Source organism: Chionomys nivalis, chromosome 7 (assembly GCF_950005125.1).
Source record: "Chionomys nivalis chromosome 7, mChiNiv1.1, whole genome shotgun sequence".
NCBI classification, from domain to species: domain Eukaryota; kingdom Metazoa; phylum Chordata; class Mammalia; order Rodentia; family Cricetidae; genus Chionomys; species Chionomys nivalis.
Genome location: NC_080092.1, coordinates 9,873,624 through 9,886,730, shown reverse-complemented (window position 1 = coordinate 9,886,730; position 13,107 = coordinate 9,873,624). Strand labels below are relative to the sequence as shown.

The 13,107-nt window shown below is 48.3% G+C and overlaps 2 protein-coding genes across 5 annotated transcripts in view; one reads left to right on the top strand and one right to left on the bottom strand.

The window, feature by feature from the left end:
• Ubn1 (ubinuclein 1) overlaps positions 1 to 8,349 on the top strand; it is a 32,673-nt gene extending 24,324 nt beyond the window's left edge. The window contains exons 15-18 of one of the 2 annotated variants that reach the window (XM_057774949.1): positions 247 to 1,467; positions 3,646 to 3,889; positions 4,123 to 4,212; positions 6,147 to 8,349. In XM_057774949.1, coding sequence (XP_057630932.1) covers positions 247 to 1,467; positions 3,646 to 3,889; positions 4,123 to 4,212; positions 6,147 to 6,196 — 1,605 coding nt within the window. In that variant the 3' untranslated portion in view covers positions 6,197 to 8,349. The remainder of the gene's footprint in view (positions 1 to 246; positions 1,468 to 3,645; positions 3,890 to 4,122; positions 4,213 to 6,146) is intronic. The other variant, XM_057774950.1, reaches the window with a different exon arrangement.
• Positions 8,350 to 8,487: 138 nt separating this feature from the next.
• Positions 8,488 to 13,107, bottom strand: part of Ppl (periplakin) — a 54,411-nt gene continuing 49,791 nt past the window's right edge. For 2 of the 3 annotated variants that reach the window (XM_057776225.1, XM_057776227.1), the window contains one exon: positions 8,488 to 11,979. In XM_057776225.1, coding sequence (XP_057632208.1) covers positions 9,316 to 11,979 — 2,664 coding nt within the window. In that variant the 3' untranslated portion in view covers positions 8,488 to 9,315. The remainder of the gene's footprint in view (positions 11,980 to 13,107) is intronic. The other variant, XM_057776226.1, reaches the window with a different exon arrangement.

Below are 13,107 nucleotides of genomic sequence, written 5' to 3'. Positions count from 1 at the left end.
CTGTGGGCATGGGTGTACTTTGTGGCAAAGCATGTTGGCCTAAAATCAACCTCTGCCAGCTAGGCACATGCCAAATAGTACTACAAGGCAAGCACATGCCAGATAGTACTACGAGGCAAGGCAGACTTGGTACCTACTCTCATCCATCACTTATAATTATCCATTTCTCTTGTTGACATCCTTGTAACAGGCCACTATTGGTATCTTTGAATACTTCTAACTATGAGCATCTCTGCTTTTCTTTAGGAATCATCTGCTAAGCCTGACAAAAAAGTTTCTATCTCATCAGGACAGGTTGGTGGTTCCACTACTTTGCTCTCAGAACATCAGGGTGGAGGTCTGAGCATTGGAGCAACTAGTAGGGAGCTTTCATCCCAGGCAGCTTGTGGTCTCACTGACCCTGTACCTATCACTCTGGAGGACTCACTGGATGAAGACATAACCCGGAATCCAACCTCTTCTGTGGAAGCTGTGTCTAAAGAACTGGCTGTATTGAACAACAGAGCCGCCAGCAGTTCTGAATTCACACTGCCTGCACCCTCCAAAACACCAACAGAAAAAGTTGCTGGTGTTTTGTGTACAGAAGAGAAACGGAACTTTGCAAAGCCTGGCTCTTCTGCACCACCACCCACTAATGCTCTGCAGTCACCTCTCAATTTTCTGGCTGAACAGGCTCTAGCACTGGGGCAGTCCTCTCAGGAGAAAAAGCCAGAGAGTTCTGGCTACAAAGAGCTGTCCTGCCAAGCTACCCTCAGCAAGGGTATGTCTGAATTGCACCAGTCCAAAGCAAAGCACCACAGTTTGCCACGGACGTCTCATGGAGCCCAGGCAGCAGCTCCCATGCCTAGCTCCCAAGTCAAAGTCTTTCATGCAGGCACTCAACAGCAGAAAAGCTTCACACCCCCAACCCCCTTTGTCAACAAGCTGCAAGGCCCAAAGCCTGCCTCTCCACAGTGTCATCGTTCCCTCCTGCAGGTGGTAAAGACAGCAACCAAAGGCCAGGCCTTCCATGCCACTATGCCAACCTCCTCTGGAAGTTCACCAGCCTCCAGCAGCAGCTCTCATAAGAACACAGCCTCATCCTCCACTACCCTGAGCCATCCAGCAAAGCAGCATCCAGCCAGCAGTGTGGGACCATCTTATAAGAGTAACCCCTTTGCTGGCTCAGTCTCTAAACATGGGGCTTCTACTAGTAGTCCGTCTCCTGGAGGAGCCCAAGTACAGAGCTCTGTTTCTGGGACCTTGCTACCTGGTGTGCAGTCTCCCTCAGCAGGACAGCCTTCAAGCCGAGCTGCCCCAACTTCAGCTGTGAAAAAAACACCTGTTTCTCAGAAGCTGACCCTGGTGGCTCCTCCTGGAGGTCCAAATGGAGATTCTGGTGGTGGGACCCAGGGAGTGGCAAAGTTACTGACCTCCTCCCTGAAGCCTGCTGCAGTTAGTAGTGTGACATCGTCTACCTCCTTGCCAGTGAGTATCCCAGCATTGTAACCTACCCTTACTGAGGGCATTTGGGGACAATGCTGCTTGCCTTGCCCTGGTCTGCAAATGTAGTCTGAAACAGAAAGTCAGGTAGGGGACAGTAAGTGAGATTAGATACTAGAGAGAGTACTGGATTTCCTGATTAGTCTCACTTTTACTGGTGGTTGGAGGACTGATATTACCTGAATGTTTTTTTAGTAGGGGAACTGGAAGGGGAAAAGGAAGGGAATATCTGTTGGCATTGGGTTCCTGCAGAGATTGAGCCTGCGAGGAGTAGAGTGTGCTCCAGAACCTGCTCTGCCCTCTAAATAATGGTACCTTCAGCTATTAGGTGGCAGTCAGGAAATGTTTAGCCTTAGCACAAACTGGCAGTACCTTCTGGTTGCAGTTCTCTAATAGACTTAAAAGAACCCTGTAAGGGCTGGAGAGATGGCTCAGTGGTTAAGAGCACTGGCTGCTCTTCCAGAGGTCCCGAGTTCAATTCCCAGCAACCACATGGTGGCTCACAACCATCTGTAATGAGATCTGGTGCCCTCTTCTGACCTGTAGGCACACATGGAGGCAGAATGTTGTATACATAATAAATAAATAAAATGGGGGAAAAAAAAGAACTCTGTAAGTCAAAAGTGGTTTGACCTAGCAGGGAAGGTGTGTTGTGAGGTGTGTATATAAATTTAGAAGTCTGGCCAGGGTTGTGTTGCACATCTGTAAACCCAAAGATGGAAACGGGATAATCAGGAGTTCAAAGCCAGTTTTGGTTACATATCTAGTTTGAGACCAGTCTGAATACATGAGACCCTGTCTTAAATTGAAAAGGGGTCTGGAGAGATGGCTCAGCAGTTAAAAAAAAAACACATAAGCCAGATGGTGGTGGTGCATGTCTTTAATCCCAGGCAGATCTCTTGTGAGTTTGATGCTAGCCTGGTTTATAGAGCGAGTTCCAGGATAGCCAGGGCTACACAGATAAACCCTGTGTTGTAAAACCAAAAGAAAAAAGGTGTAGATAGGTCAGTTCATCAAGATCTTGATTCTCCCTGCCTCTCTGAATAGTGACTTGTACACATTAGTTTCCAGGAGAAAAGAAAAAAAAATGGTGTATGCACACATGTTTGTATGAGTGGGAACACATATGTAACATGGTGTGTGTGTGTTAAGTTCAGACTTCACCTTCTGTCTTGTTTGAGACAGGATCTCTTTGTTGTTCACTGCTATACCAGGCTAGCTGGCCCTTGAGTTTATAAAGCTTCTCATCTTGTAGGTGTACTGGATTACAGACTCATGTCACTATACCTAGTTTTATATGGGTTCTGGGGATTTAGACTCGGGCCTCAGAGCTGCAACAGCCGGACAATGGCGGCGCATGCCTTTCATTCCAACACTTAGGAGCAGAGGCAGGTAGACCTCTGAGTTCTCAGTTCTAGGACAACCAGGGCTATACAGACAAACCCTGTCTTGAAAAACCAAAAAACAAACCAACAAACAAAAACCACAAAGGTCCTCACTGAGCCATCCCTGTCCATGTATGTATTACATAGGTTTATATAATAAATTTAAAATATGAGTGTATATAAATTTGTTTATTCTATATTTGTATATCTATGAGTTTGTATGCATTATAGAGATCTATATATAGTGTATATTTTATAACTATATTTTTGGTTTGTTTGTTTGTTTTGAGACAGGGTTTCTCTGTGTAGCCTTAGCTGTCCTGGAACTCATGCCATAGACTAGGCTGATCTCAAACTCACCAAGATCCGCCTGCTTCTGCCTCCTGAGCGCTTGAGATTAAAGACATGCGCCACCACTGTTGGGCTTATATATGGTATATTACTTACATGCTTCACAAAAGAAACATATTTATTTTTGGATTTTTGTGTGGGGGGGTAATTTTTCGAGACAGGGTTTCTCTGTGTAACAGCCCTAGCTGTCCTGGAACTAGCTCTTGTAGACCAGACTGGCCTTGAACTCAGAGATCTGCTTCCCAAATGCTGAGATTAAAGGTGGCACCATCACCTCCTGGCCATATTTACAATTTTTTAAATTGTCTGTGTACCCTGGAAGCCTCTAGATGCTGGCTTATAGACACTTCCTCATTCCTCTTTTGAGTGCTGAATAGTAGGGACTCTCACAGGTGAGGTTCTTACTGTGTGTGTGTTTCCTCCCCAGAAAGGAACCGGAGGGGCAGTGCTGCTGTCCAACACCTCTCCCTTAAGCCTGCTGCCTTCAACCTATAAGTCCAGCAACCCCAAGCTTCCGGGGGCTATGAACTCAAACTCACTGGGAATCATAACCCAGTTTCCACTTCATGTGCTCTCCTTCAGTTCAGACTCCTCTGCCAAAGCAGGGGTCTCTAAGGATGCCATTGTTACAGGCCCTGCCCCTGGGACCTTCCACCATGGCCTCAGCCACAGTAAGTTCTTATCTCCTGCCGCTGTTCCTATGTTGTGTGCCATGTTGGGTCTTGTATGTGTTTGGTGTGACTGTGGGAGTGCCCCTTGTCCAGGGAAGCTGCTTAGTACCTGGAGTAGCTGTTTTGTTCCAGACTGGCCCACAGGTTACCTGGGGCTCTGGATCTCCCAAGCTGCTTTTCTGTTCTGTCTTCAATGTGTGTGTTTTGTTCTCTCCCCTCCTGTTTTCTCTCAGGTCTTCTGGCTGGCTTGCACTCCAGCCCACCCCACACAGCGCCTCTCCCACATGCTGCTGTGTCCACCCATGTCCCACAGAGTCTGCCAGGTAAATGCCAGATGGGCAGTGTGCCATGAGCCTTGTGCACCATACCCCTCCACCCTCGGTGCTTTGCTGTCAGCACTTTTAGCCATCCCTGTTTCATCATCACTGTTTTGTATTTTGCTTTGTCTTTTGAGGCTCTGGCTCTTTGGCTTTGGGTTCCAGAATAATATAAGCCTATTCTACCAGAGGCTTTTCCTGATTTCCTATTGGAATGGCCACTGGGCATGACTTAGCCTGCGTGACAGCAGTATATGGTAGAGCCCGATCATGAAACAGAAGTGTTCCAACCCTTAACGTGCATTTAAAAAGAAGAAAGGTAATGGTGACTCTTGTCCACCAAAGACTAACCAAGCACTTCAGGGCCTTCATGATGAAATCCTATACACCTGCCAGGCATTGTCAAGTGGCAGATGCTATTTGAAAGGATTAAATAGCCACAGAATAGGGAGAGAACATAGTACATATCTGTAAGAGAGTTAGTATGAACCCGAAAGAGAAGCAACTGTCAATCCACCCTGGTGTAACCTTCCTTTAAAACAGACTTGGAAGTGCACCAGGAATAAAGCCAGTATCTCCTGACAGAATGTTGCTTCTGAAAGTAGGCCTGGGTACATGTGCTACCAGCTTGAGAGCATGAGAATGGGGAATAGTTACCACAGGCAGGCATCTTGTAATAAGTGGACTGGCCTCACTCTCTCCTGGATTCTTGCATATAGACACCTCATCTCATGGGATTTTGGCTTAGGAGCCCAATGGGAACCTGATTTTGACCTAGTGTTCTTAGCACTTTAGACCTGTTCCAAACAGGACCCAGGACTGTACTGGGGAGAGCAGGACTGAGCTTAGGGAACATGGGGATTTGTGTAGGGCTATGTCAGATGCAGACTCTAGGGCTATGTGTGCCTTTGACCAGCTCATGGACAGTCAGGGCTCCCAGCTCCTTGTCTGCTTTGTGATCTGCTTGTGTGGTTTTTGTACCAATGTCTTAAAGCTGAGAACTCTGTAGTAAATGTTGGAGGTCTTGTTAGGATGAGGGCGAGTTTGTAGGTCTCCACAGTGGGAAACCCTTTGAGGAGCAAAGTCAGGGTCAGTAGTCATTCCTGTCCTCTGAAGAAGCAGTCACATCTGAGGACTTTCTACACTGGTGGCTGCTACTCGGATTAAGTGTAGTGTGGGTACCTCCCCAGCTCCAGAGAGCCTGTGTGATGTGAGATGGTGCCACTTCCACGTGCTTTGGAAATGGCTTTCTTTGAGAGAAACAAAGTGATTGAAGAACTACTGGAAACACTGGGTCTGTGGAGTTTTCAGTCAACAGGGGGAGGAGGGAATCTGATAGAAAGGGAAAGAAAAACATTTCTTATACTATTTTCCTATCGTGTTCTCTCCATCTCCCCACCTCACCCCATCTCCTGTCTTCCAAAGCTGTCTGAATGGTTGGGGATGTAGTTCATGACTGAGCACTTGCCTAGCATATATAAAGCCCTTGGATCATTACCAGTACCACAAAGAGCAAAAGAAAAAGCACTGGAGGCAAGCAGAAGAGCAGTCACGCAAAATGGGTTGGCCAGGAGCTGAAACTTGTTTCTACTCTGCTTTCCCTTTCTGCCACGTGGACTTGATGCTGATGCTTTTGTCTTTGTCCGTCTGGTACCTGAGTGCATTTTGATGGCAAGAGGGTGGATATTGTCTGGATTCCGTGTGGTCATCAGGCCTTGCAGTTGTCCTTGTTATGTTGCAGAGTGCCTGTTCTGTAGACAGTACTCCATGACCCCCTGCCTGCACAGTGCTAGTGCTGATGCATGATGCAGGATGCTACAAGAAGCAATGCACACAGCCACTGTTTGGGGACATTTGCTCCTTACTTTTTTTGTGAAGTTGTTTATGTCATAAAGGAATTGGAGTGTTAAAAGAATATTCTGTTTTTGCTTATTTTCCAGATGCTTCACAGCTTCATGGGAAAGGGCCTGTTGTACCGAGGAAATTGTGACCACTTTGGAGGATAGAATCAAATGACGTAGGTCTAGGAGGAAGCCCAACATGTAGGTCTCTGATAACAGACATTTGCTGTGCTCTTCCTGCCCTCTGCTTTTATTCTGGAGCAGGAACGAGTTTGAGATGGAGCACTTCTTAGCACTTCTGATGGGCCTTCAACCAAGGGGCAGCTTGTGCTGCTCACAAAGCACTTACTGACCTGGTGCTCGGGGCCTCGTGGCTTTGTCGCTGGACGACATCAAGGGGCAGCTCTGGGCTGAGAAGTGTGCCTAGACTGTGTTGGGAAACATGGTGTGCGTGAGCTCCTGTGGCAGATTTGTTGGCTACTGGGTTCTAGATCTGCCCAAGTCCTGGTATTTGGTGTATCTCAGAGCTCCCTACTGATCAGGGACTCCTGGCCACAGTAGAATCCCTGGATGGTTGTGATTCTCTCCCATCCTCAGGCTGTGTGCTCAAAAGGACAAGACCCAGGCCAGAGCCACAGGTGGGAAATCTTTCAAAATACTAAGAACACCTAATGTGTGCTCTTGTAGGGGCTAGTTTCTCCTCAGAACATGACAATGAAGTTCTTATAGAGAAAAAGATCTTTATAGATTCAACAATCGTAGTAGGATTTTTAAAGACACCTATCTTGGGCTGTTTTCATCATTACCATTGAATGCATTGGATAGAATGGGACTGCTTTTCACACATCACATTATAGGAAGACTTAATTCCAGTGCCTTTTTGGTGGAGCAGACTTTGACAACTCGAATCTATCCATTCAGCCCACTGAGTGGATCTGAGATGAAGACCTTTTTTTAAAGCTAGTATGTATTTAAGACAGTTTTATTTAATTGGGTTTTTTTATGACTGCACATCATAATCTGTGCCGTCCTGACTTGAAAGTCATCTGAGCCCTCAAATCCCAGGTTCCCATAGAGCTACAGCTCTGTTTTGTTTTTCTAGAGTTTATGCAGATGGGCTTCAGGGAGCCCATCAGTCCTCTGTGTCTTGAGCCCAGGGGTTCCAAGCCACATGTAGACATTCCACTCTGTCTTATTCTTAGAAATCTCTCTGGCAGAGCTGCAGGACAGGCCTCTCTGAAGCCTCTGCCACAGAAAACAGGTCTGGGGTACTGGTGCTCTCTGGACAGTGAGCTTCTGTGTGGTCTTAGGGGGATGTGCAGAGAGTCTGGAGAGTCGACAGAGGACAAAGATAGTGACTACAGAGCTTCCATCACTAGGCTATCACACTCACCCAGTGTCTATTTCATATGGACTTAGAGGGCCCTTGCCTATCTTATAAATCTACCTAGCCAAACAACATTTGGGAAGGTGATCAGCACTCAGTGTGCACCCAGGGTGAGTCCGGTGTGCTTTTGGTTCCTGCCTCAAGGGTGTGGAACTCAGTAGCTCTCCGTTTCTGTGAAGGTGGTCACCTTTCCACCTTTTTGGGAGCAAGACCTTTGTCAGTTCTTTGGTCTGGCCTCTGTTCTGATTCCTTTTGTATGGAAGAACCAATTGTTTTCACATTGGGCCATGTGGATTCCTTATCCTTTTATTACATATATTTTTTGCAACTTGGATTTCCAGTTTGTTTACAGAATAGTCTTAGGTAGTAGCAAAAAGAGCCAAAGAAGAGATTTGTATAGCTGAGCTCTAAGCCGAGCTGAGGCCGCCAGCAAAGCTGAGCAGTGGGAACTCTCCAGGCTCCTCTGCCCGTCAAACAACGGGCCCCAGCACCCCACCCCTTTGGTGCTCCCTCCTTCCCCATGTGCCACTGCGTGTGCAGCTAGAGCAGGATGCCCTCATCTTTAGGAATCTAGCGATGCCTCTTGCCTCAGGGAAATGTTTCTTTGATGGGGAGTTTATGAGATTTCTTTTCCTTGTTTATGCTTTATTTGTGGTAATGAAAGAGTGAGTGACTTAAACAGCCATGGCCGGGGAGACCTGCGGCTTGGCTACAGCAGAGGGTGGGGGTAGAGAGCGCTCAGTGGGATGCAAGGGTTTCTTTGGTGGGTGCAAGGCTCTGAGCACTTAACCAGGCGTGGCCAGTTTTCTTAGGTGTGAGAGGGGCTGTGGCTTTTGTGCAGCAACTATGTTGGTGTTAGGGGGTGGTGTGGAAATTGTTAATCTTGTATAAAGCAACTCAATAAATTGTTTTGAGGTTTCCAAACTGTCTTTCCTCATTCTTTTGTATTTGCAAGTGATTCTTCCGTGCATAGGAGCCCTGGTGTGTATGGAATGCCCATTTGTGACTGAGAGCCAAGTCAGCCTCCTGTAAAGGAATCAAACTTGCTTGGAGTTAGAAGCAGCCACCAGATTTTTATTTTCATGCTACAAATAAAGTTCCCTATCACTTCCCATTTTCTTACATAATACTTGAGATACAGAGAAGCAGAAATTTGATGAACAATCAACCTTCATATATCTAAATGCCAGTGAGATAATGAGGACTTGTAAGGCACTGAAAGTAAGCGTAGCACATCATCCATTACTAAGATCTTTTCACTTCAGAAGTAGGAAACAGTTGTTGATACCTGTCTTTCTGGCACATTTTTCTGACTTTCTAGCACCAAGAGCCAGGCATTGTGGATTCTGAACACATTTTCAGTCTGTCTCATTGGAAGACTAACTATTACTGAGCGGGCACTGCTGATAGTTTGATCCCAGCCAGAAAGTTGAAATGGTGAGAAGGAAGGTCAACAGCCCCGATGACCCAGTCTTGAGTGAAAAAGAGTCAGAAAGGAGGCCTTCTGCCCTCTGTGTCACTGTGTATATTGACATGCTAAAGCCCATGCTGTTTTGGTGAATGTGTCTACAATATTTCCTCGTGCTATAGTTTCCAGCTATAAGCACCAATGATGGGAACATATAGGAAAGGGAGAGAAGAGAATATCAAGGTTATTGATGTGGGAGCAAGTCACTCACCAGCCTGAATAATGCTGAGCTGAGAGTTGCCTATCCAGTTGGTGTCTGTGCTGGTACTACAATAGCTGCACTGTAATCAGCCTGATACAGTGTGGATAACACCTAGCTCAGAGGCCTGCATGAGGACTGGGGAGCAGAAGACCCCCAGGAGGTTACAAGCCACCCACCCCTCTCCAAGGAAAGCCAGGCAGAAGAGTTGGACCTATTTCTGCCCAGAAACCAAGACTGCCAGCTCCTGAATGGACATATCCTTGTTGATGTAGCGGTCGTACTGAGCAGGGGTTAACCTGCCACTTTGCAAAGCATCCTCAATAGAGAACTTCTTGCCAGACTTCCTGTCATGGATCACTGATGACTCCCCATTAGGGCCTTTCACTGATATCTCCTCCCAGTCGCACTCCTGGCTTCTGAGCTTCACAAACATTTTCCAGTCGATGAGCCCCGCCCTGTGGGCCTCCTCTGGGGACAGCTCGCGGCCTGTGTCAGGGTCAATGACCACTATGGAGCGCCTCAGGTGGTTCTCCCTCTGCTCTCTCTTGACTGCCACAGAGCCCAGGCGCCTCTGCAGTTCATCAATCTCCATATCCTTGTCCTTGGACATTTTCTTGAGGTCATCCAGTTCCTTCTCTAGGGACCACAGCCTAGAGTTGAGGTGGGTTCCAGAATCCACTGTGGTGATGTTCCTTAGATCTCGAGTTTCTGTTGTTGCCATCTCAATCTCTGATTGGAGTCTCCGGGTCTCCAGCTGTAGGCTTTGCCGCTCTAGCTGCAGCTTGTGATTTTCTTCTCTGAGGAAATCCAGTTCCTTGGATGATTTAGAATTATAGAATTCTAACTCAGATAACTTGGCTTCCAGCCTGGTCATCTCTACATCTAGCTCCCTCTTGCTCCGGGTCTCCTCTTCCAGGCTCTTCTTGAGCCGCTGGATCTCTTGCTCAGTGTCACCCTTTTCCACCTGAACACTCTCAGAGAAGACCACCTTTTCCTTGATCTCTGTCTTCTCCAGGGTAGCCAGCTTTCTACGAAGGGGTTCAAGCTCGCCCTCCAGTAACTGCCTCCGGTGCCGCTCTTCCTCCAGCTGGGCTCGGAGCAGGGCATGCTCCCTGGTTTGCTGTGGGTCCTGCTGCAGCACCACCTTCTGTGTGTGGGTTACCTTCTCACCTGCCTTGGCCTCCTCCTGCTCCAGTGCAGCCAGCCGCTGCTGAAGCCTCTGCACCTCCAACTCAGCTGCCCTGCGTGCCTGCCGCTCACGCTCCAGTTCCTCCAACTGCCGCTCCAGCTCTGCTCGGCAGTGCTGTAGCCGCCGCAGCTCCATACGCAGCTTGTCAATCTGCCGCAGCTCGGCATCAATGCTGTCTGTGAAGGCAGTCACCTCAGCTCTTAAGTCTGGCTCATCTTCATATTGTACCACCTCCTGGCGTACAACCCTTTCCTTGCCCTGTGCCAGCTCTTCCTCTTTGTGTCGGATCTTCCCTTCCTGGGATGCCCGTTCCCCTTCTAGGTCTACCTGTTTCTTCTGTTCTTCCAACAGCTTTATGCGCAGAGATTCTACCTCCTTCTTGGTTTGGGGGTCTTCTTGGAACTGCAGGATCTCTTGGACTACCTCTCTAGTCTGCACCTGTGGCTTGGTGTCCTTCAGGGCCTGGATCTCCTGCTTCAACTGGTAGATCTCCAGGTCACACCTTTCTATTAGCCTGGTCTTGTCCATGATCTCCTCCCTTAGCCGCTGGAGCTCCTGCTCGGTTTCTGGGTCAGTCGTGTATTTAATGACCTCTTTGGTCACTTCTTTGACTTCCACCTGTGGTCCACGCTTCCGTAAGGCCTCCAGCTCACTCTGGTAGCTCTTCAGCTGCTCCTCAGCACCCCTGAATTTGCGCTCCTGCTCTACCAGCTCCAGGCGGAGGTTGGCCACTTCACTTTCTGCCTTGGGGTCTGGCCGCACGATCTCCCGGACCTTCTCCTGTACCACCACTTTGGCATTCTCCTCTTCCAGTGCCCATATCTTTCTAAGAAGCTCTGTCTTCTCCCGCTGGCCAGTGCGTGCCTTGGCAGCCTCATCCTCATATTGGCGGGTGAGGTCATTGACCTCCCTCTCTGTGGCTGCATCTTTCTCTACCTTGAGCACCTCCTTGACGGTGATCTTGCCTTCTGCCATGGCCCGTTCTTTCTCCAGTCTCCTAAGCTTAGCCTGCAGGAAACTCAGCTCCTCTTCCTGCTTCTCCCTGAGTGTACCCTCCTGCTCGTGCTGCTCCTGCAGCCTCCGGTATTCTGCTTCCAGCTGAGGGTCATTCTGCAGCTTTACCACCTCCTTCTCAGTGACCTTCTCCTGCACCCTGCTCTTCTCAGCAGTCAGGGCTGCCACGCGCTGCTGTAGAAGGAGCACCTCCGCCTCACGGGCACCTTTCTGCCGTCGCAGTGCCTCCAGCTCCTCCCGAAGCTGCAGTACCTCATCCTCCTGGGCTCTGTCTGGCTCAATGCGCAAGACCTCCTTGACCACATATTCTTGTCCCCCGTCCCTGGTCTCCTGCTCTAGGGACTTCAGCCGGAGCTGTAGTGCTCCCAGCTCCTCCTGCAACAGCTGGTTCTTGTGTTGTTCATCAGCCAGGGTCTGCTGCAGCTGCTGGAAGCTCTCTTCCAGGGTGGGGTCTGGCACCTTCTTGAGCACCTCCTTCCTCACCAATGACTCCTGAGGCCCCTGATCCTTCAGACTCTGGATTTCCTTCTGGGCACTCTTGACCTCATTTTCCAGCTGCTGCCTTCGCTCCATCTCCTCCTCCAATTCCTTCTTAATCTTCCATGTTTCCTCTGTGCTGGAGCCCAGCTTCCCCCCTTGCAGGGTCTCATGGGTCACTCCTGCTTCTGGCTGCTATGGCAGAAAAGGTAATGAATATATGGTTAGACACAGGCAGGTCTATTCACCTAGAACAGGTTGGGCTAGTCCTGTGATCTTCTGGGGACTCTACTAGTGTAACTTTTACTCTTAAAAATTGAATATGGCGGACTGGGAGATGGCTCAATGGCTAAGAGCACTGCCTGCTCTTCCAAAGGTCCTGAGTTCAATTCCCAGCAACCACATGGTGGCTCACAACCATCTGAAATGAGATCTGATGCCCTCTTCTGGCTGCAGGCAGACACACAGAATATTGTATACATAATAAATAAATAAATATTTAAAAAAATTGAATATGGCAAAATTTTGCAGTCACAGAGGAGTTTGAATTGACCCCAGTCTCCCACCTCTGCCCTGTCCCTAGGGGATGTCTATTGTCCTTGGAGACATTTTCAATGTATATTTTTAGTGAGTGAGCTCCACGTTTACTTTTCCTTTTTTTTTTAAAAAAAAAGATTTCTTTATTAATTATGTATAGTGTTCTGCTTGTGTGTATGCCTGCAGGCCAGAGGAGGGCATCAGACATCATTACAGATGGTTGTGAGTCATGTGGTTGCTGGGAATCAAACTCAGGACCTTTGGAAGAGGTCTTAACCACTGAGCCATCTCTCCAGCTCCACACTTACTTTTTCTATACAAACAGTAGTCTGTTCTGCCGTTACTGACTGGAGGGGCAGAGCACCATCTTGGCTCAAGGTGCCACATCACTGTTTTAACAGTTTAAACCAGCACACTGCCGAGGAGTGTCGAATTACTTCTAGTTTCTTGATTTCAGGTAATCCTATCATAAATGTCATCGAGTCCTAAAAGGTAACTTTTGGAGCTAGAAGGATCAAGTCCTTGGAAGGACTTGAGTTCTGTCCCCAGCACTGATAAGAAAATGTTGGGTGTGGTGCTCTAAGTGTGGGTGCACGTGTAACCCCAGTTCCGGGGAGGCGGAGACTGGAAGCTCCCTGGGACTTGCTGGCCGGCTAGCCTGGCCTAATTGATAAGTTCCAAGCTGACAGGAAACCTTGTCTCACAGGAGGGAGATGGCACTTCTCAGGATGACACTTCAGTTGTCCTTTGCCCTCCACACACAAGAGCATGTACACGCACCTGTAC